General features: G+C 38.9%; 1 protein-coding gene across 2 annotated transcripts in view; it reads left to right on the forward strand.

Moving 5' to 3' along the window:
• Nucleotides 1-14143: 14143 nt before the first annotated feature.
• The window catches only part of usp43b (ubiquitin specific peptidase 43b), a 117845-nt gene continuing 109031 nt past the window's right edge, over nt 14144-22957 (forward strand). For both annotated transcript variants that reach the window (XM_077211926.1, XM_077211925.1), the window contains exon 1: nt 14144-15037. In XM_077211926.1, coding sequence (XP_077068041.1) covers nt 14447-15037 — 591 coding nt within the window. In that variant the 5' untranslated portion in view covers nt 14144-14446. The remainder of the gene's footprint in view (nt 15038-22957) is intronic.

Genomic DNA, 22957 nt, shown 5'->3' on the forward strand with positions numbered 1-22957 from the left:
GCTCTTTTTATGGTCATCTATATCACACTAGCATATTGGGGTCTTCTTTCAACCACATGTTGACTTGAATGGATTTTGTGCATACGGATGGGTGGTCCGTGCCGGAAATGACCCCGGTTTGACCCTTAAATTGCCCATTTCTGAGCAATATGAACTTTAAACTGGACAGAGGTGTCAGAGGGTGAATGGTCAATGCACATTATGCATAACTCTCCATTGCGTATACAGTAGACTCCTCTATTACACGCTCCTTAGGCTGTGTATTCTGAATTATTCTAAACATAACTATTTCAAAATATTACAACAGAGATACTCCCTTCAAATCAGATTCAAATTTCTTTCATTTGTTTTTGTTATTTTCTACTTTAGAAGCAGTGTAAGGTGTTTGAGAAATAGCTGCTAACTAACAACTGTACAGAAATATGAACTAAACTTGGTCATTTTGAGAAAGTATAGCTACACTATAAGGTACATGGCAAAAGTGCAACAGTTAAGCTGATCCAACTTTGTCAACTCTTCACCGCTACTTAAAAAAAAAAAGTTTAGCTACTGAACTATGATTTAAAAATGACTTGCTATCATCACTTTTCTAATCCAAAATGTATGAACTATAAGCTTTGCAATTACTATAATTTTTCAACACTTTGTAGAAGTATACAGCTATTTCAAACGTCTTAAATGGCACAAAAAGTGATTAAAAAAGAGATATAGTAAGATTCAATTAAAACAATAATTGCATCGATTGCTTTGTTCCTGGTTTTAGTATTTTTTTAATAAGCTTTTGTTTTCATATTTTCAGTTATCATTTCAATTTAGTTTGAGGAATTTTGGTGTGCTTTTGTCATTTTTAATAGTTAATAATATATAGTAATGTTATATATTATATAACATTTAATATTATATTTCAGCTTAAACAATATTAGTACTTAGCATTTGAAATGTTACCTAACTGCCTAAAGTTTAAGTTTTTTAAGTTGAGGGTTTTCATCTAAAGTTCATTACACAAATGATTTTTAATAATTTTAGTTTTAGTTAACAATAACAACACTGGTAAACAAAAATGCATTTGACTAAATTTAAAGGGTTAGTTCACTCTAAAATGAAAATTTTGCCATCAGTGACTCTCCCTCATGCTATTCCAAACCCGTAAGACTTTCATTTATCTCTTTTGAACACAAATGAAGATCTTTCTGTTCAAAATTGAGAGCTTTCTGTCCATATGGTCAATGTTTATATGTGAGTAACAAACAGCCTAAATTCAATCTGTTCATGATAAAGCGATCATGTCTCTTCAAAAAAATTTGGACTAAACTTCTCAATTCATATGGATAACTTTTACACTCACTTTATGAACTTTTTGAAGCATCAAAAGGGTAGTTGAATAAACTGTCAATGGAGGGACTCATCTCCATTTGTGTTTTGAAGATGAACGAATGTCTTACAGGTTTGGAACTAAATGGGGGAGGGTAAATGATGATAGAATTTTCATTTTTGGGTGAACTATATTTGTCAACCATATGTAGCCAGTCTGCAACGTTCTTCTTTCAGCTAAATTACTAATTTCAAGACATTTTCACTGCGAGGAAGGAACACTGACGACCTGGAAGGGCATTATGCATTCAGATTCTATCTTTTAAGGCCATCAAGGGAAGGGAGATGAATGCCATTTTTACTCGCGCTTCAGGTGTACTCAATTAGTGTTAGCCACAAGAGACCAGTTATTCAATAAAAAAGATTAGCAATGTATTTTTCTTTTATACCAATAGATGGCGCCCCAGGCTCACCAATACTCAAGTGCACCTCACTCATCAATTTCTTTAGATCAATTTTGATTAAATGACAGCTTTGGTAAGCGATTATGATAGTGATATCGGTACCAATTCGAGCTGCAAAAATAATGACTGTATTCAAACAGGTTTCTGAAGCATTTACCGTGTCTGCCTTGGTTTAGTCAAACATGTAGTCCCAGTTTACCTTGAGTTTTAGCCAGAGTCTGATCGGAGGACTTGCTCAGTCAGGAATTTAACACGGAATTTAGCAGCATATGAAAGCAATAATCATTTTATAATCTGCAAAAGGTTCAATGACAGCGATATCTGTAATCTAAAATTGGTGACATGGATGTCATGACAATCTGTGTGGTGGGATTTAGAAGCGTTTAGATCTGTCAGCCTGGAAAAAGGATTAGATTAAAGTCTTCACCAGTGAAATATTCTGACATTAAACATTCACATTATGGGTCGGCAGGCATCGTTGCCAGAACCAATGAATCCAAGATCATAACAGAGACCAAAGCATCGGTCTGCAGCAACGTCTAACAACTAAGATCAAGCTGTAGGCCTACTGGAGCTTGTATAATCAGAAATGTCATTTATGAAACTTCTATATGAGGCAAAAATTTTTTTTTTTAAATCCAAGCATTAATCTGTAATCTTGCTAAAAATGATTGTGGATTGTAATATAATATTTATAAAATGAATATTCCAAAACATTTTTTCAGCCCTCTTTTACTCATGCCATGGATTATTTTTTTTCTTCTTATTGTCATTCATCTTCATAGTAGGATGCACATTGAATTTCTCTCTGTAAATGAAAAAGAAAAACATGAGAAGGTTCTGTAAAAGAAAGAATTATGCCTATTTTTAAACACATTTACACTAGGTTCCAAAAGCGATGCCACCATTTTTGTTTCCCCAAAGAACCCCTCAGTCAACGTTTATTAAAATAACCGTTTTCACAATAAAGACAATTTTGAGCATTTGAAAGGTTCTATGGAGGTTAAAGGTCTTCATGAAATCCAACACAGTCTCATGACAGTGCGTATCTATACCACGAATGTTATTTCTCGTGCCATTTATACGCCAAAAATGGTTTTTATTACACGCCATAAAGTGCGTATCATATGCACGCGCAAACTGCGTATCATATAGCCTACACGCAAAAACTCTTTTAGGCGTATAAATGGCACGAGAAATAACATTCGTTGTATTGATACGCACTTTCATGAGATCGGGATATGCCAATAAATAACCTTTAAGAACCTTTATTTTTTACTTTATTTTCTCTTCTCCTCTATATTATTATTATTTTTAAATATACTGCGTTAGACTAAACTGAGAAGTGTCACTCACAGCACGTACATATTGCTGTCCTATTGCTATTTTAACTGCTTCTATGTCTCTCCTCATTTGTAAGTCGCTTTGGATAAAAGTGTTTGCTAAATGATAAAATGTAAATGTTAAATGTAAATGTAAGAGTGTAAAGGGACAATTCACAGCTATTCATTCTTATTCAAAGTAAAGCTCTTTTTTATTATCAGTATTTTATACCTTGGTGTAAATCTATTTGGTCTACACAGCTTGCTAGCAAAGTATGGGAACCACAAGTGCTGTGTTAACAGCATATTATCATTAGAGATAATGACTGTTTTTAGAGACAACAGACCCCATCATCGTGTTGATTATTGATCCCAAAAATCTGACTTGATCTTCTCACAACAGTTGAGAAGAATGTTAGCATGGTAAGGTTCAAAATGAAGACTTAATGAAAAACCTTAGAGAACCATGATGCTGTGGCTTGGCAATCCAGACTGAATTACCTCCGGTAGATAAATGAAAACCAGACTTATAGCTTCTCTTCTCATTTTCCAGTCCAGTCCACATGCAAACTGTTTATACAGTCCAACAAAAAAAAAAAAGAAAAAAGAAAGGAAGTAAATGTACCTCTGAATATAAAAATAACTGTGAATCTGATCTTTTGCAAAGGCCTGCCACACTGAAAGTGATAGCTGCCAACTTAGAGACATTTATACACACAAAAAGCCTTTAAGCTCTGCATGTTCTGTACTTTGAAGTCATTTGCATATAAGATCTCAGTAGAAGAAAAAAAAAGGACAAAGAACCGGAAATCTAAAAATAAGACCATTTTGGCCATTATAGACATTCATCTTCTCTGATTGTTCAGATGTAAAGAGGACAGAATGAGTTTAAAACCACGTCAGTGCTTTAGCAGTTTGAATGCAGTAGAAATGGAAAACTGTAGGTGGTCTGGTTTTGAGACAAAATTCCATCACCGTGCAGTCAAGAGATAACCAGGGAACCGTACTGATGTGGATTTCACTCTGACTGAGCGTCTGTTCTCCGTCCACAAGAGGTGATGATAAACCAGTGAAGGTGTGGGGTTACTCAAAGTCCAGTAAAAGACATATGGCAACAGGGACACCGTGCAAACATCATGGGAGTGAAATTAAACAGTCAGAGGTGATAACAACATTCACACCAATTGAGTGTGAAGAGAGCAGTATATTAATATTAAAAATTTTCTCAGTCGCGTTTCTGCACATTTCTATCAGACTTTTTTGTGTAAATATATCCTGAATTGATGAATTGCAGAGGTGAATTTTGAATTTCACACATGTAAATGTACGGGAAATGTAAAGGCCTATCAAACAATGAACAACCATTTCTCTAAAAAGTTCAGAGGTACATGTCATGGAGCTTAATTTGGAAAGACAGAGCCTAACAGTGCTACAAATTCTGACAATGAAAGAACAACAAGGAAACAAACATGGTCAGCAGCCGGGAAGAAGAAGAGGAGTAGTAAAGATGTGTGGTGAAGGGGTACGGAGGTAAAACAGAGGAAGAGGTAAGAGGCAAAGATTGTATAGATATTTCTGATTAAATAAGGGCCACTGTTGTGGACCATGTTTTCAGTAATGGCCTTTTGGCCGAGGCGGGTTGAAAGGTACAGCTGAATGCTGAGAGAACAACCCTGTCCTCAATCATTCAAATGTTTGTAGACAGAACAAGTGTGCAATCAGATATTCTCCAATCGAGACAACTCCAGGCTCTATGGCAATGGTGGAAATCAAGGAACCAGAGGCTTGGCATTTCTCCATTCTGCCACCTGATGGGAGTTTTGGTTCCTTGCCACTGTCGCCTTTGTAATAATAATAATAATACATTTTATTTATAGGCGCCTTACATGACACTCAAGGACACCTTACAAACACAATAAAACAAATCAACAATAATCAAATACTCATTATTACAACCTTAGATACATGTAAAATAAAAAAATAAAAATAAAAATAATCACATAAAAGCCTGCCGGAAAAGATGGGTCTTAAGGCGAGATTTAAAAACATGAATACTTTCACTGTTTCGCACATCCTGTGGCAGCAGGTTCCATAAATAAGGAGCTGCAAAACTAAAAGCCCGGGACCCCATAGAAGTAGTGCGGGAGTTTGTCACCTTCCATCCCCATTCCATCCAACTTACAAACAAAAAGAAATAAAACAAGACTGCAAACTTGCACAGAACTAGAGAAAAAAATAAATGAAAGATTACTTAGCAAAAAATAAAAATCAAGAGAAACCAAAAAACAAGGCTTGAGAGAACTAGAATGAAAACACAGGACCAAAGAAAAACTAGAATTTAACAAAAAGGAAATAATCAAACAAGAAAACCTAAATCTAGCACTGACTGACAATATCTGTGAGAACCGCATACACTCACACACAACGAACCAGCAAAGACATGTAGGGGAAAAGGCACAATATAAAGGGGACAGCACATGAGGATCAGGTGAAAACAATCAAACAAAAGAAGACTAGACAAGGGGACGTAATATCAGGAAACAAGGAGGTGGAACAAGAAGAGCACATGGCAAAATCAAACAAAGACAAAGCCATGTGCTGACACTCAACCCAAACATAGAGAAACAAAGACAACACAGACAAGGCTGCTGTTGTAATGTCTGTCTGTGTTCCCCCGGTCTTTGTGCTTTTGGTTCAGTCCTGTTCAGTTTTCCCACTCCTCGTTTGTGTTCATGTATACCACGCCCCCTTGTTATCTTGTTTAGCTTGTTTGGCCTTGTATTTAAGCCCTGTGTTTCAGTCCAGTCTTTGTGAGTTCTTGTTGTTGTTGTACCTTGATGTTGGTGGTTCTGTTCCTGAGTCTTGTGCCCTTGCCAGAGTCTTTATGTAGTTTGAGTTTATTAAATAAAGTGTGCTGCAATTGGATCCTGCTTCCTCCTTGCTTCCACCTCATCATAACAGAAGAACTCACCAAACTATGGATCCAGCAGTTGTCCACAACCAGGTACTAAGAAGGTTTCTAGCCTCTATGTTTCAGGATGGCCAGCTGATCGAGAAGTATGTGAGGGACTTTTTGAACTGCTGCCATCTGGGATCGCTTAATGACTTTGAGCTCATGGACCTGTTCTGGAGCGGGCTGGATGCGGATATCGCGCAACTGATGCCGGATGATTATACCGGTTGGACCCTAGAGGGATATATTGACCTGGCCCTTTACTTGGGGGGTTCGGCATCTACGGTGGGCTTGGCTGATGAAGCACCCTGCCAGTTCACAGTATCCCTGGAGCCTATCCACGACCAGCCAGAGACCGTCCAGCCAGAGACCGACCAGCCAGAGACCGTCCAGCCAGAGACCGTCCAGCCAGAGACCGTCCAGCCAGAGACCGTCCAGCCAGAGACCGTCCAGCCAGAGACCGTCCAGCCAGAGACCGTCCAGCCAGAGACTGTTCTCGTCACGTCTTCCCAGTCAGAGACTGATCACGCCACGCATGCGCCGCCTGAGCCCTCAATGACCGCAACACTGGCCATTATGGCCACAGCCATGTGGTGTGTGTGGGCTACGCACACACTTGAGCCGGTGTCCGCTGATCCTGCGCCAGAGCCCGCTGATCCTGCGCCAGAGCCCGCTGATCCTGCGCCAGAGCCCGCTGATCCTGCGCCAGAGCCCGCTGATCCTGCGCCAGAGCCCGCTGATCCTGCGCCAGAGCCCGCTGATCCTGCGCCAGAGCCCGCTGATCCTGCGCCAGAGCCCGCTGATCCTGCGCCAGAGCCCGCTGATCCTGCGCCAGAGCCCGCTGATCCTGCGCCAGAGCCCGCTGATCCTGCGCCAGAGCCCGCTGATCCTGCGCCAGAGCCCGCTGATCCTGCGCCAGAGCCCGCTGATCCTGCGCCAGAGCCCGCTGATCCTGCGCCAGAGCCCGCTGATCCTGCGCCAGAGCCCGCTGATCCTGCGCCAGTCCTGTTCAGCCCAGAGTTTCCTTCACCGCTGGTCCTGCCCAGCCTAAAGCCCTCTTCACCGCTGGTTCTGCCTTTTTCTCCTGAGCCGGTGCCTTCTCCAGGCTACGACCCCGTAGCTACCCCCAAGAATTTTTTGGGGGGGGGCAGTAGGCCACCACCATGGCCACCCGAAGGGTCCTCTCCAGCACGGCCGCCCGAAGGGTCTTCACCGCCGTGGCCGCCCGAAGGGTCTTCACCGCCGTGGCCGCCCGAGGGGTCTTCACCGCCGTGGCCGCCCGAGGGGTCTTCACCGCCGTGGCCGCCCGAGGGGTCTTCACCGCCGTGGACGCCCGAGGGTCCGACAGCTCCGCCCTGGACGCCCGAGGGTCCGACAGCTCCGCCCTGGACGCCCGAGGGTCCGACAGCTCCGCCCTGGACGCCCGAGGGTCCGACAGCTCCGCCCTGGACGCCCGAGGGTCCGACAGCTCCGCGTTGGACGCCCGAGGGTCCGACAGCTCCGCGTTGGACGCCCGAGGGTCCGACAGCTCCGCGTTGGACGCCCGAGGGTCCGACAGCTCCGCCCTGGACGCCCGAGGGTCCGACAGCTCCGCCCTGGACGCCCGAGGGTCCGACAGCTTCGCCCTGGATGCCCGAGGGTCCACAGCCTGCTCCGCCCTGGTCACGCCCTCAGCCTGCTCCGCCGTGGACTCGCCCTCAGCCTGCTCCGTCGTGGACACGCCCACAGCCTGCTCCGCCCTGGCAGTCTGTTCGTCCAGCTCCGCCCATGTTCCATGGCCCAGGTCCGCCATCGCAAGACCCCGGTCCCGTTCCCTGCACGGACCTGGCCCGCCATCCCTCCCCCGGTACCGCCTCCGCTCCACCACCCTCCCAAACTATGTCTCTAGTTTTGATGGGCGTCGGGAGCCGCCCATAGAGGGGGGGGCTATGTTGTAATGTCTGTCTGTGTTCCCCCGGTCTTTGTGCTTTTGGTTCAGTCCTGTTCAGTTTTCCCGCTCCTCGTTTGTGTTCATGTATACCACGCCCCCTTGTTATCTTGTTTAGCTTGTTTGGCCTTGTATTTAAGCCCTGTGTTTCAGTCCAGTCTTTGTGAGTTCTTGTTGTTGTTGTACCTTGATGTTGGTGGTTCTGTTCCTGAGTCTTGTGCCCTTGCCAGAGTCTTTATGTAGTTTGAGTTTATTAAATAAAGTGTGCTGCAATTGGATCCTGCTTCCTCCTTGCTTCCACCTCATCATAACAGCTGCCAGGGCAGAACCCTGACAGATAAAGTGCAGTCTTGTGCATTTTCAATCATTGTCATAAAAATGGTAGCCATAGTTTACATCTTATAACTATCTTATAACAATATCATTATAATCTTAATAACAATATAAATATAATCTTATTAACTTATGATAAGATATAACTATCTTGTCATATTGTGAACAATGGCCTGAGTTTTTTTTTTCTTCATCATTTTTTTATCTTTGCAGTCTATTCATAATATCAGGTCAATGGCTGGTCACTGGACCTACATGAGCATTAACATAAAAATGACATTGAAACCTCTGACATTTAAACAGCAGCATTGTTAAAACTACAATATGTAATTTTTTTTGCTGCTGGGTCGATAACCTCTTACAATAACAAAGGCGCAGGTTGATGATGCATAAGCGGAATTATGGAACTTGTCGTCATGCTGATAGATCTAATGTTTATGGATGAGTGAACATTTATGTTTTTAACATGACTGTGGTATGAACAGGTCGCGATTGCTAATGAGAGACAGATATCAGCGAGTCCCGCGGATATAAAGGAATAAGGACATTTCATTCGACTGATCTTCCCGCAAGAGCAGAATTACTATTCACACAGGTCAGTTTATTAGACGAATGAAACTTGTGAGGTAACGCAGCGCTGTTTCACTTGGTCTACTACACTATCACACTAAACTGCATTTGAGTGTGTTTAAAGTTATAATGTTATTCTTTGTGTTAGTTTGTCTGTATGAGACTAGCAGTAAGCTAGACCAACTTTAGAATAACATAACATACTGATCATATTCTAACATTTCTTCATGTTGAGGTATATAACATTGATTAGTTTTATGTACATTTGCTCACCTGTCTAATAAAGTACATGCAAGAGTGGCATCTCTGTCAAGTGGAAGTTAGTCACAGACGTGGAGCTTTCAGCATCTCGAAAACGCCACACTGATATTGATCCTCATTCAAATTCTCCTTTTGTCCCAAAGTCTGCTTGCCATGCTCCATAATGTTTGAACGAAACAACAACAGCGTGAGCGTGCCGCTAGACGTAACGCAGTTGTCCACATCTGTAGCCTTGGTTACTATGGCAGTACGAGCGGAAACCAGGGATAATGCGGATATAACGTCATTGACAGGTGACAAGTGAACATGGACGAGCCATTATTTAAAATGGGAATTTCTCTGAAATTAAAAATCTTTGGGAACTTTTGGGATAAGTACACAACTGCAGGAAATATATCACACTGTGCAAGTGATTTGTGGATATTTTATTACAAAAATCTTACATATTGTAGCTTTAATCTCCATGCAAAAAGCCTAATCTAGATAGATAGTTAGATAGATAGATAGATAGATAGATAGATAGATAGATAGATAGATAGATAGATAGATAGATAGATAGATAGATAGATAAAAAGATAGAATGATTGACTTAATATTTTTTTCCCTATATGGAAGTCAATGGCTACCATAAACTGTCTGGGTGGTAACCAACATTCTTCAAAATATCCTCTTTCCCTGAATTTGTACTTAGAAAATATTTAGCAAAATGTGCACAGTGTCTATATTTTGTGGCAATATTGTAAGTATTTATTTGTGTTACTTTCTTGTGAAAATATTTTTCTTAAAAAATGCAAGATATTTAATTTAAAAAAAAAAAAGAGTTATGTCCCTCAGTCTGAACTCAACCTTGTCATGTCAACCATTCTCCGCTTATAATGATTTAGACTCTTCCCATATGTGACACAATTTACCAGAAATTACATCATTCAGGTCTCTGGTGCAGAAGTAAGTAGTATCATACGTTTTATTCATATTATTCATAAGGCATATTATAGTTAGGGAGGGTGCTGTCAAGCTAAACAACGCAACCACATCACATAAAATTAAGATGGAAAATGATTTGTTTTCAAAATTGTATTTTAATTCACAAGTATATACACAATGTACTTATTTCATTGCTGCCAAATATGGTCTCCTGCACTACATGAAGAGCAGTGGGCATTTTGAGCGAAAAACCTGAATCTGTATTTCTCATTGTTTCAGGGTTGAAAACGTGTGACAGGGTTGAGTTTTTCTCTTCATTTATTAATAATTTTAATAATAAAAAAAAATATTCATGGTATCAGTAAATATATACTTACCAAAATCATGACAACTCATCATTTTGTTATAAATAGAATATTAGCTGTAATGTGTCCACTTAAACATTGACAAGCATGTCAGAAATGGCAGCCACTTCAGCAGCAGAAACGCAGATATGCTGAACGAAAGAAGGTCACAATATGAGAGGGAGACCAAATGAAAAACTGAAGGCAATTGGCCCCACCTGTTACAGTCTTCAACCCCGTCACTCTTTTCTCAACCTTGCCACATTAATATTTTTGAAAAATAAATAAACAAATAGGGAAGAAGACGCCTTAATTAAAAATTAAGGCATTTCTTGCTGATTACCACCTAAGGACTAACACAATACAATTGAGGTTTTAGTTAAACACATAAATAAAAAAATTTAATAAAAAATGTTACAATAATAAAGAGACCACAGACACAAAATTTGTCTACTTCTAACTTCAGTCCCATAAAAATGTGAAAATTATCATAATATTTACATTTGTTGTTATGAGGGACACATGAGCAGGGGTCTATACCATGAAGCCAGTTTAGGTGGCTAGCCAGGTATGTTTCAGTTTAGTTTGTGGCAACCCTGAGTTTTAGTTTTAATTCCTTAATAACATATTTTATTAACTAATAGTGTAAATTAATGTGTTAATTACCACAATTAGTCAAAGCTATGCATTTCAACTTCCAGTTGTCTGCTTTAATTAATCATTAGCTAATGATTCGCAAATCTATCATTATGTTATGACTTTACTTGTTGAGGCACATTACTATTATTAACTAATTGTTAAGTAATATGTCATTATGGTTATGGGTTTTGTCATCCCCACTAAAGGTCTGTGGGGCAGTTGCACATGCAGTGAGTGTATTGTCAGAGAGTGTTTGAAGGATGGGTAAGTTGGGCCGCACACAAATATCAGCACACCAGAATCTGAAATACTGACGCTGTTACACCGTGTTTAAACTGGACGAGACCATTACAGCTGTTTACACTGGACATGACAGACCATTGCAAGTCCATTTGTCCTTCATAACAGAAGTAGCGCAAGAGCTCGGAGTACGTCAGAAATAGAGTAAGGCATCAGTTTACTGTCGGGGTTTTGTTGTGTCGTGTAGCATTGTGTCGCATCCAGTGTTGTATCACTGATTATAATGCGTTCTAGTTTCTTTGTCTGGTCTAGACACAGTGTTATGAAATAGCAGAGCTTGGCCGCATGTTCTCAGTGTTCTTCCTCGAGCTCAAGCTTAACCTGACACACTCCTGTGCCATGAACTATTGGATGCGTTGGTTCATCTGGCACAGTGGAATTCCAGTTGTAAAAGGCGGGAAATTGAAATCCATAGTGTGGATGTCAAAACCAAAATTACATATTACTTAACAATTAGTTAATAGTCATGTGCCTCAACAAGTAAAGTCATAACATAATGATAGATTTGCAAATCATTAGCTAATGATTAATTAAAGCAGACAACTGGAAGTTGAAGTGCATAGCTTTGACTAATTGTGGTAATTAACACATTAATTTACACTATTAGTTAATAAAATATGTTATTAAGGAATTAATACATGATGACATGTTTAATTAAAGGGGTGATGAACTGAGAAATCAAATTTTCCTTGAGCTTTTGACATCTAAGAGGTCACTATATTATAAGAATATCCTGTAATTTCAGAACTGAAAACGTCCTTCTTAGTCCAATAAATGCTTTTATTGACACCAGGCTCAGCAAACGACTCGTTTTTCAAACTGGGGAACTATGACGTCAAAGAGGATAAAACACCACCCCCGCAGAAGAAGAGCAACGCCTACTTCAACACGGCCGGTTTAGCCCCGCCCACCGACTCGCGCATTACACGCATAGCTAAATAACATAGGCCTACCTCGTGATGACAAACCGGATCGAGCTACCGAGCAGTAAACATGCCGTTTACAAAATATTGTGCAGTGCCTGGTTGTGGAAGAAGACAGTCGCTGCATACCTCTGGATTCCAATAGGATGCATGGTTAAAATTTATTTTTAATGAGGTTCCAGCGATGTGGGTAAAACATTGTCCGTCTGTTCGCTTCATTTCGCCGAGGACTGTTTTGTAAACAAGACACAGGTCGAGACAGGATTTGCAGACCGATTAAGATTGAAAAACGGTGCTGTGCCTTCTATATTGGATCCGACAGGAATGGTGCAACACACTTATGTGAGTAAAATTTCTATAAAAACATTAAAGATAGCCTACATTAGAAGTAGCATAAACAATTAACAATAACTTACCACGCTGTCACAGGCTGAAGTATCCGTTGTATTTGAGGTGTTGTTGTTTCATTGTCCTGCGATTCGGGATCGGACTCTTGGTCGAACATGTATGGGCGAATCATTCCGGTTGCCATTTTACAACATTGGAAGTTTTCAAAACAATTTCCCCCACGTGCACTGACGAGTGAGTTGAAACTCATTATTATGCACAACTGTTATCCACTCACAGCAGTGGGCGTTTATTTCCAAGTCTTCAATGCGAGACGACCATAAAAACCGAGCGTTTTTGAGCTAGGCTCAAAACTAGGGTAGAAAATAGCCTATTACTTATTCATTTTGATGTTTTTGAATGTAAAAACCAAGCGAACGTCATAAGTTGACCTCAGACAACAATATAATTTTTTTTTAAAAAGCCAGTTCATGACCCTTTTAATAGCAATTCATGTATTACTTAATCTATTATTAGTTGCTGATGCAGTAATAATTAATTAATGGTTTAGTTCTTCATGAGTCATACATTAACTCATGATTATCTGCATTAGTTAAGTATGAATTAATGCATATTAGTGCACCCGTATTGTAAAGTGTTACCGACTTTTCTTTTGGTTGTTCTATTTCATAGACAGCTATTTTCTTCCTACTGTGTAAATTTGTTTACATTTTTAATATTTTTCAATTTCGTAATATTCTGCAGAAGTGAGAAGTGCATCGTGCTGCTTCTCTCGCGAGAAATGAATCGCAGTTTGACTCTTTCTCAGCAGGTGATTGGCTGTTCGCTACTGATGTCACACCTAAACTCCGATTAAAGCCTGAATTGAAAGTGAAAGTTTATGATCAGCATCATGGTACCAACAAAGCCTGGTTGGATTGGTTTGATTTTGTCAACTCAAAACTAATCCTGTAACCCTGAGTTTGTTCAACTACCATCATGGTACAGGCCCCAGATGTTATGTCCATTTAAGGGTTGAGAATAAAAGGTGTTTGTTGTGTGTAACTAAGCAAACGACCAACAAATGCCATCAGGCACGCTTTACTGATACTAATGTTCAAACAGGCTACATACATCACATCACAGGTAAACATAACGTCACACGACTTAAATAGCTACTAGGAATGGGAGCCAATGAATGCAACATATGAAAATAAAATACACATTATCCAAATACACCACATACAATACAACCCCCCCCCCCCCCCCCCCCCAAAAAATGACAATAATAAAAGATCTTTAATGCCTAAGGTGGGAAGTATGATTTATTGAAGGTTTGATATGTGCCTAATGATGGTAGCCTATTTAGAATGACCCAATTCCCTTTATTGACAGTCAGTGACCGTCAACATTTAATAAAATAGAAGCACCTTAAAATTATTTTCAAATAGTCGACACTTTGAAAGTCATTATATAGGCTACTTCGCACACTGGTCACTAGGCGTGCCGTAGCCTACTGACAGCTCCACCTGTCAATCTTCGCTCGCACTCGAAGGCATCTTCCCCGCCACAGTATGAAGTTCCAAGAGCGCTCGTGCTGACCACTATTGAGAGCTGTCATTCATTCATTCATTCGCTCCTAACCGTCTGGCAGTGTGGCGTCTCAGGAGTCGCCGTACTGACCTCTCTACCTGTCAATCATTCCTTCACGGCGAGCGTAAGTAAAAATCTCAGCGCGTGAAACGACTGCTGTCCACAATGCTGTGTATCAACGTAGCATCAGGTGAGGATAACAACACTATTTATGCTTGAACGTTTTAGTAACACGGAGGGAAATAAACAAGAAGCATGGATAAACGCGACAAGAACGCGAAAAAAGATTCGGGGAAGTCTACTATACGCAGAGGGAAACTGTTCCGGAGGAAATCGTTTAAATCTGTGGAAAGTTTGGTGAGTAGGATCTTGAAAAGTTTGGGAAGCTTGGCTAGCGGTGGGGAAACAACCGAACGGTCCAATGCTGAGGATGATGATGGTGGGTTTGGAGAAGGCGCACCTTGCGCTGGAAACTCGGGACATGTTAAAAAAGAGGACAGCGGCAGCCAAGTGAGGAAAAGTTCATCGCTTCCCTGCCGTTCCTCTGCGAAAGAGCGACTGTTTTCGCTGTACGGGGAAAAAACGCCAGGCGCGTTAGGTCTGAAGAACCACGGGAACACCTGCTTCATGAACGCCGTCGTGCAGTGCTTAAGCAACACGGACATGCTCACAGAATATCTGGGTTTAGAGCGATATAAACTGGATCTGTGTCACTGGGGAATGAACGGATTTGTCATGGATGAGAACGGTCAGCACGAGAGAGGAGAAGTTACGGAACGGCTCGCGTCTTTGGTCCGAGCGCTTTGGACTTTTCAATACACACCTCAACTCTCGGCTGAGTTTAAGGTAGACTCAAATCATTCAAGTTTACTGTTTTTTTAACTTATCTGATGCTTTTGCCCTCCTATACAGGCATCCCGTGAAGGTTCCTCAAATAATTGTATTCAATGAACTTCAATATATGTAGCTGCTCAAATGCACTTTGCATAACTGGAGAAAACAATAAGTCACCTATCCTTAACGTTCTTGCAGGAACTTGTGAGTTCCAATTTAAAAATCTAAAGATTTTACAGCCTGATAATCCACTTCAGAAGAACCTTTTTAATGTCTCCAAAGATCATGCAAATCATACACAATTAGTATGCTGTTTTTATGTTTTTTTTTAATAATTAGAATGCTTGCTGTTTTTTGACCAAATACAGTATTTATCGAGAATATTTGTACTTTTAAAAATGAATGTTACATCAGATGACCTATTAAAATGCGTGAGTGATTAAAATGGTGAACATTTTGGAAATGGTGACCATGTACGGTCAGCACCCAAACATTCCCTTTAATATATCTTTTTAACTTAAAATCATTGGACGCGTTTTAAGCTTCCCATATATAACTTCAAATCAGCTGATGAATCTTTATTCTGATGTGACCGTTTTGTTCAGTATGTGAGCAAATTCTTTCCCACAGGATGATCTCTTCTAAGCAAAAAATAGATCAGGATGAGAAACTTCCCACAGATAGCATTATCACCACCAGAGAGTAAATGTAAAAACTAGAGTGCACTCTCAGATAAGCCATCACCACACTGGATACTGTCCACAAAGACGAGTACAATCTGGAACGCAAGTCTTATGTAACACTGCTTTCTTAGAAATCTACTACTTGAGTAATACATTTGCTTGAGAAATGACGACAAAAGAACTTGCCACTACAGTCTTAAAGACAGAGAGGGCAGATGGCAGAAAGCTAATGGTTGACCATAGTGGAAGCACAAGTTTATTCACGATGACAGTTTAGTTGCCTAATTAGTCCAGCCTTTGTCATCTTTAGTAATATTGCTAACAAAATCACTCAGCAACCTTGAAATTTCTAGTTGCTGTGTCCTTGATTTGACCTGTAACTTAGGGGGAAAAAAACCTTAAAGGAATAGTACACACACACACACACACACACACACACACACACACACACACACACACACACACACACACACACACACACACACACACACACACACACAAAAGTAAAAGATTTACAGTCATTTTTTAGAAGAGCAGCTCAGATTTTGTTAAATATCTTCATGATCAATAATTAATCTCCATGAATGTCAGATTTGGAATGACATGAGGGTGAGTAAATGATGACAGAATATAATTTTTGGATGAACTAACTTTAGGACTTTAGTCTTTAAGACTTTTAGAATAACATGTACAATAAAACACATTAAGCAAACCATTTATCTTGAGGTAGGGGGAGTAGCTAAAGAAACTAGCAGGTGTGAAAAATCCAGAAAAGATTTCTGTGGAAAAGCGTCATCGAGAAGAGGATTGAGTGTAGCCATAAAGTATGAGAAACAGAGGCCCATTTCTATTCACACCCAACTATCAAAAGTCTGAAATTACCAGTATTTTTCTTGAAGTCTGGGCTGACTGTTAGACGAATGGAGAATTACAAGATCACTCAAGGTAAAATGTACGGCTATTGCCCACTCACTGGAGGAACCGCCCAACACATTTATGGATAAATCTGAAACAAAACTGTATATTGGGCCACAAGACAATATTAACAACCTTATCTGATTTCATGTCGTAAATTTACATAAGGCTGTCTGATGCATCATTTGCCTTTTCCTGTGTTGACAGAGCCCTGAGTAGACTATCATGTCTAGAGACGACATAAATAAACTCGCTCTGCTTCTCAGACGTCTGCGAGAGTTAATGAGTGCCTGACTGAAGAAATTGGGAGCCATCTATAAACAATCAAGAGCTCTACACTATAATTTAAGGCTCCCACTGCGCTTAACTTCATTTGCCTAATATCGGCGTCAGTAAATCTATTTCTAATTAGACTAAAAAGGACCTGGATTATACAGTGACAGCATTACAAGTGGTGACTGGTTCAATTTGTGTAATTTTTGGAAGAGTAAAATCTTGTGGAACATGTGAGTTCGAACTAGGGTTGTCACGGTACCGAAACCAGTAAAATTTTGCGGTAGTCGGTACAATTTCGGTACCAGAGCAAAAAACGGTTGAATTACGTAGTTAAAAAAATGTTGTCCCGTTTTTGTCTTATCCGTTGGTTAGCACTGTCAATTATCGCAGCTTCTAATTCGATAGCCCATTTAAATCTTAGCAGCATGAAATCTTATTCAGATTGTGAATTGGTAAGAAACAGAAAGCAAGAGAAGAGCTCGCCCTTTATAATCACGTAGGCTGTCAATCTCTAAAGCGCAAGCTCACGGAATTCTGCACTCTCGTGAAAACTCACGTTATAATTAAAAAAACCCTCTTAATTGTACAACGAATCACTTATTAACACTTTGTTGGTTATAATGAAAGGATTTGCAAGCGTGCGGCTCACGTTAAACAAAACAAAAAACTTAAGCAGATTCTCACTAAAGCTGGGTTTACACTGTACGATTTTGGCCACCCCATACAAAAATGTAATATATGGCCATATATGTAGGCCTACTTATATTTTAAATAGCATGACATATATCTACACATATATTTGACTTACAGTCTCTGAGAACACAATACATGCCTGCAACATATATGAACGTTTATGTGTCCAAACATGTGAAGAAAATATTTGAGTTCATCCATATATGATACCATATATCTGCATATATATTGGTTTCTCGCATATATGGACAACATTAAGTATAAATATGTGACATACATATACATATATATATGGGAAAATATATGGCACTTACATGAAAAAGACAAATTTTGCTATATTTTGAAATATATGTTTCATATGTCTATGTGTTTTATATATATTAATTTTGCATATATTCTCATATAGGCAGCAGACATACATGGGCACTGACATTATATATGTAATTTACATATATTGACATATATTACATTTCTGTATGGGACGATTTGCCAAAATCTGAACTCTTTGATCGCTAGTTTGACATGTTCACCACATAGGCTGAATTTATTATCTTATAAATAATAATAAAGGAATTAAATAATGAAAGGATTAAAAGGAATATAAGGGAATGAATGAATGAACAAGAATGGTAAATGTCTAATTGTAGTTATGACGTAATCAAAACTACTTGCAAATAATGTTTTATTTTAAAATGTGCACACATTCACTCTTATTCATGTCGAAAACGCAAACATTTCTTGTCTCGTCACATTCATTTATGAATTACATGAATCATGATTGCATACTTTCAATTCAAAACGGTGAAATTTCAAAACAGAACGGTGAAATTTCAAAAAACGTTGAGTAGTTTGCATCACTAGATAGTCTATTACTGTTGGTCGCTGAACATTTCCATCGTAAAATAGTTGTCTAATACTTACATCCTTCCATAAAGTTTCTGTGTTTTGTCAGTAAGACCCGCTTCTTTGATTTGATTGGCCGTCTCGATCATTTTAAGATTGATGAGTGCTGTTAGACTGCTCAGGCAGAGCAGCCTAAAAAATGTACGTTTACATTTTTTTGTCCTCCTAACAACAAGCAGCTTTACTCATTCTACACTAAAATGCTAAAATAAGACAAATAAAATGAGTCTATGTATAAGTCTATAAAAAAAGTCTAAAATAAAGATTAAAAAAAATTATTCATAAATCGGACATAATCATTGGCCCCCCAAACTAGGCCTATGGTTTACTGACAGCCGATTAATGATTGTTGTGATCTGGCAGTGTCTGAAGGTTTGACGCACAGTCCTGACTTCTCCTACAACAACTGTCAATTCTAAAACCTATTGGAGGTCAGAACCTGCTGACAAAATTAGCGAGAGAACAACAAGCCAACACTTACTCTTCATAGACAAGTTAATTTTTTCTTCTGTTTTTCAGTTTTCTTTTCAAGAGAAGCCATGATCAATATTAGTCCTAGAGATTGTTTTTGTTTGCTAGCCACATTTTCAGTCCCGCATGTAAATGCAGCTCACTGTCGCCGCACATATAAAACGGACAAGTCTTTCTTGCATGCGTCCTTTATTTAACGTCTTGACTGCCGTATAGTCTGACATGAATGACAACTGAGATCCTACAGTGACATGCCGTTAGGGTTGCAAAAATCTGGGAATTTTCAAAGATGGAAACTTTCCATGGGAATTAATGGGAATTTAAGGGAATTAACAGGAATTTATGGGAATAAACGGGAATAAAGTGGGAATTTTCAAAGTTGAGGGTTGGCTCTTCATAGGGAACCTAAATATAGTTAAGGAAAGTATATTTTAGCATAATCTTGACTATAACAAACAGATGCCATTCAAATACACTTGAATATCCATGCCATTCCTCAATCACATGCACAATGGAACACTGCTTACTGCATGGCTATTGAAACCACAACCCCTACTGGCACTGTGCATGCCTCCATCACATGGACTGAAGCCTAAAGCACAAGACTATTGAAGGCACACAATTGAGCCTGTGGACTAAACAAAGTGGAAATATATTTATTAAATGTTTAAATTTCAAATATCACATACAAATGTATTCATCAGTAGCAATGCTGATAAGTTAGATGCTAAATAAGCTAGCATAACCTTATTTACCACATAAGGCAGATGCTAGCTACCTCATGTGGCTTTTTTTCTCTGCCTCCTGCAATATGTTTTCAAGATCATTTCAGTTGTTTTGCTAGCCTTACTATTTATGTATCTGTTCATGCCATTGCATTAGTATTCTTACTAGGCTGACAGACATCACAATGTTTAGCCGACATCGCGATGCCCCCCCCCCCCATGGTTTCCATGATGACGCGTCATGCTTGACACTTGATTCACCGCCGCCAAAATAGCGCTGTATGATAGATTTAGCGCTTTTATTTCTAAATATTAACAAACTTGCTTACCATGTCATAAACTATCTTCTATTCCGATTCTCAAATATGTGTAAGTGAGTTTGTTTTGTAGTTTAAAAAACCTTTTTAAGTTATCTTGATCTGTAACGTGAGATTGGCGCCATGTTTTGGCCGCAGTTCAGAGATTCCTGTCTGTTGGATTTAAGTTATTACAGCGTGTGAATTCATCAGTTTCTCCTGAAATACATGAAAGTAAGTGGCCGGTGAACTGAAAATAATAAATTCTTCCATGAAACAAGTGATTGTTCAGTAAAATAATTAAAACTTGTTCTGTTCTACTTACAAATAAATCTGTTGAAAACATTTTGCATGGATGTTTTCTTATGACTTCTGTTTATATTTATGCTTGGATATGATACATTGATCGATTACATTACAATGAATTCCCAGTTAGTTCCCATTAATTCCCATTATTATCCCAATTATTGGGATATTAATTATTATTATCCCCATTATCCCAATATCCCATGGAAAGTTTCTAATATGGAAAAGTTCCAAAATTCCCCAGCTTAACTTCCCATGGAAATTTACCGGAAATTTTCCGCCCCTTTGCAACCCTACATGGCTTACACCGGGGATCATGTTCGCACAGTCTGACAAGCAACAGTGGTAAAAGCACTATTATAAATCGTACACTGTGCACCCAGCTTAACTTACTGGCTAGCACCTCTGATAGGCCATTGCGTTCATGCAATCAGCAAATATACTTGTGATTTGCTACAATGCTCTACGCTTAAAACACGCTGTAAATAGAAACCTTTGGCGCTCAGAGAACGTTCAAACAAACACGAACAAGAGCGTCTGAATGCCAACCAAACATACCCGGTGTTCTGTTGAATAGTGCAACCTATCAGATTTATATTCTATATTTGCTTCAGAAATGCTGGTCGACTTTTTTTTGTACCGACTGGAACCAATAGTACCAGTAGGTTTAACAGCCCTGTGTTTAAGGGAAAAAAAGGCTGTTGATAGAGATGGTATGTGGTTGATGGATGACAGGCTGGTATTTCACAGATCACAAGGTCATGTTGTACTGTTCCTGACTGATGTCCAACTATCATGCGCAGAACTTTCCACTCCCATCAGCGCTTTAATGGGATTGCGCTCTCATGCTAATTTGCCCTGTTTAGTAAATCTGGCCCTATTGGCTCTGACATAATCTATGTACTGTAGTGTACTCTGAAAAGTTGATGAAACAAGCAGAAATATGGATTTCAAATTTACTCTGTTTCTTTTACAGGAAACCAAAAATGTATGCTATATCGAAATCTAAAAAAATTAAATGTTGTCTGAGATAAGAATGTATATGTACTACCCTATAAACAACTAGCAAGAGAAAGTTGTCATGAAATAAAATATTTAAAGTCGTGATAATTAATTAATTGTTAAAAGTTGTTCACATATGTTCACATATCTATATTTAATTAAAGTTGTTTTACTAGTTATGCTCATCAGTTAGAAATTACTCATGGTGCACGCAGTGTCTTCCAAAAAGATACTTATCCAGTCTTAAATAAACTTTCATGGAAATCCATGTTTCAGTTTGAAGTACATTTACATTTACACAGTAAAGAAAATTGCAGTGAATAATTGAACGAGATCTTACACAATTATTGTATCCTTATATTTGGGTTCACTCTCAGGATTTTAAGCAAAAGGGGCTTTTGAAGACCAAAACTTTGATGTTTCAACTGTCCAATACTATTTTATTTTTTACGATTTAATGGATGGTTCTGGGTTCTTTTCCTTACTTATCTCTTGTCTTGAAATATATACCATCACTAAAAAATTTCTCCATAAGCAGTACAATACTTTTTTTTTGTTGGTATATATGGCTATGAATGAAAAATAAAAAGAGTCTGTGAATGTCTATATAACAGTTGTGTTTATTCACAAGAGGATCAAAAACCAAAAAATACACCCAATAAATTGCATGGCCACATTGTCATTAAATCCGCTTCCATACTAATACTAGTTTTGCGCACAAAACTCTCATTCAAGTGCAAGTCAAACCTCTTCAGGCTGAGCACTCATTGACGAAAAGAAAGCTTTTCTTTTCCTACAGTATAAAACTGACAGGAATCCTATCTTTTAATACCACTATAAGTGGAGGCCTACATTTATCAAAGCTTTCACATTTTCCAAAGAAATTTCACAGGACCAGAATTTAAATAGTCTACAGTGACTAATGACAAAATGTTATAAATTAAATATTAGGCTACATTTTATCCTCCCAACACAAGCCTTGTGACCTTTGTTTATATATAAGTATATCTAGCTTTCTCTGTCACATGAATGAATTGTTGTTCCTCTGAATAACTCCTTTGAGGATAAGGCATTTGGGCATCTAGACTTTAATTCTTTTGAAGATGGGTTTAAACTCTTTGACCACATGACCCACTTTCTCACTTTATGACTAATGTTAAGATTATTATGTTATCTCAGTCCTTAGGCCTTCGGCTTCATATTATTATCTGCAATTTGCTTCCAGCTGCTAGATTGAGTTCGTATGGTTAATGCTGCTGTAATTAATCTTTATGTCACTCAGCATTAAAATTATTATTTTAAATACACCTGACAATCAAGGCTACTTTAAACTGGATTGAGAATATAATGTGGACTAGTAAGACTTGTGTTGCCTTCAAGTTACTTTTGGAATGATGATTTTAACTAGACTAGCGCACAAATATTTTATTTTATTTTTGTAATTTAAAGAAAAAAGACAAAGCTAAAAGAAAGCAGTATATGAGACATCATATACAGTATAATATAGTACTTTACTATATATATACACTGAACAAAATTATAAACACAACACTTTTGTTTTTGCCCCTATTTTTCATGAGCTGAACTCGAAGATCTAAGACTTTTTCTATGTACACTATACTCTGTATTTTTCTCAAATATTGTCTAAACACATATCTGTCT

This window comes from Siphateles boraxobius, unplaced genomic scaffold (assembly GCF_051911475.1).
Source record: "Siphateles boraxobius isolate OS27281-9 unplaced genomic scaffold, OSU_SipBor_1 66, whole genome shotgun sequence".
Lineage (NCBI taxonomy): Eukaryota > Metazoa > Chordata > Actinopteri > Cypriniformes > Leuciscidae > Siphateles > Siphateles boraxobius.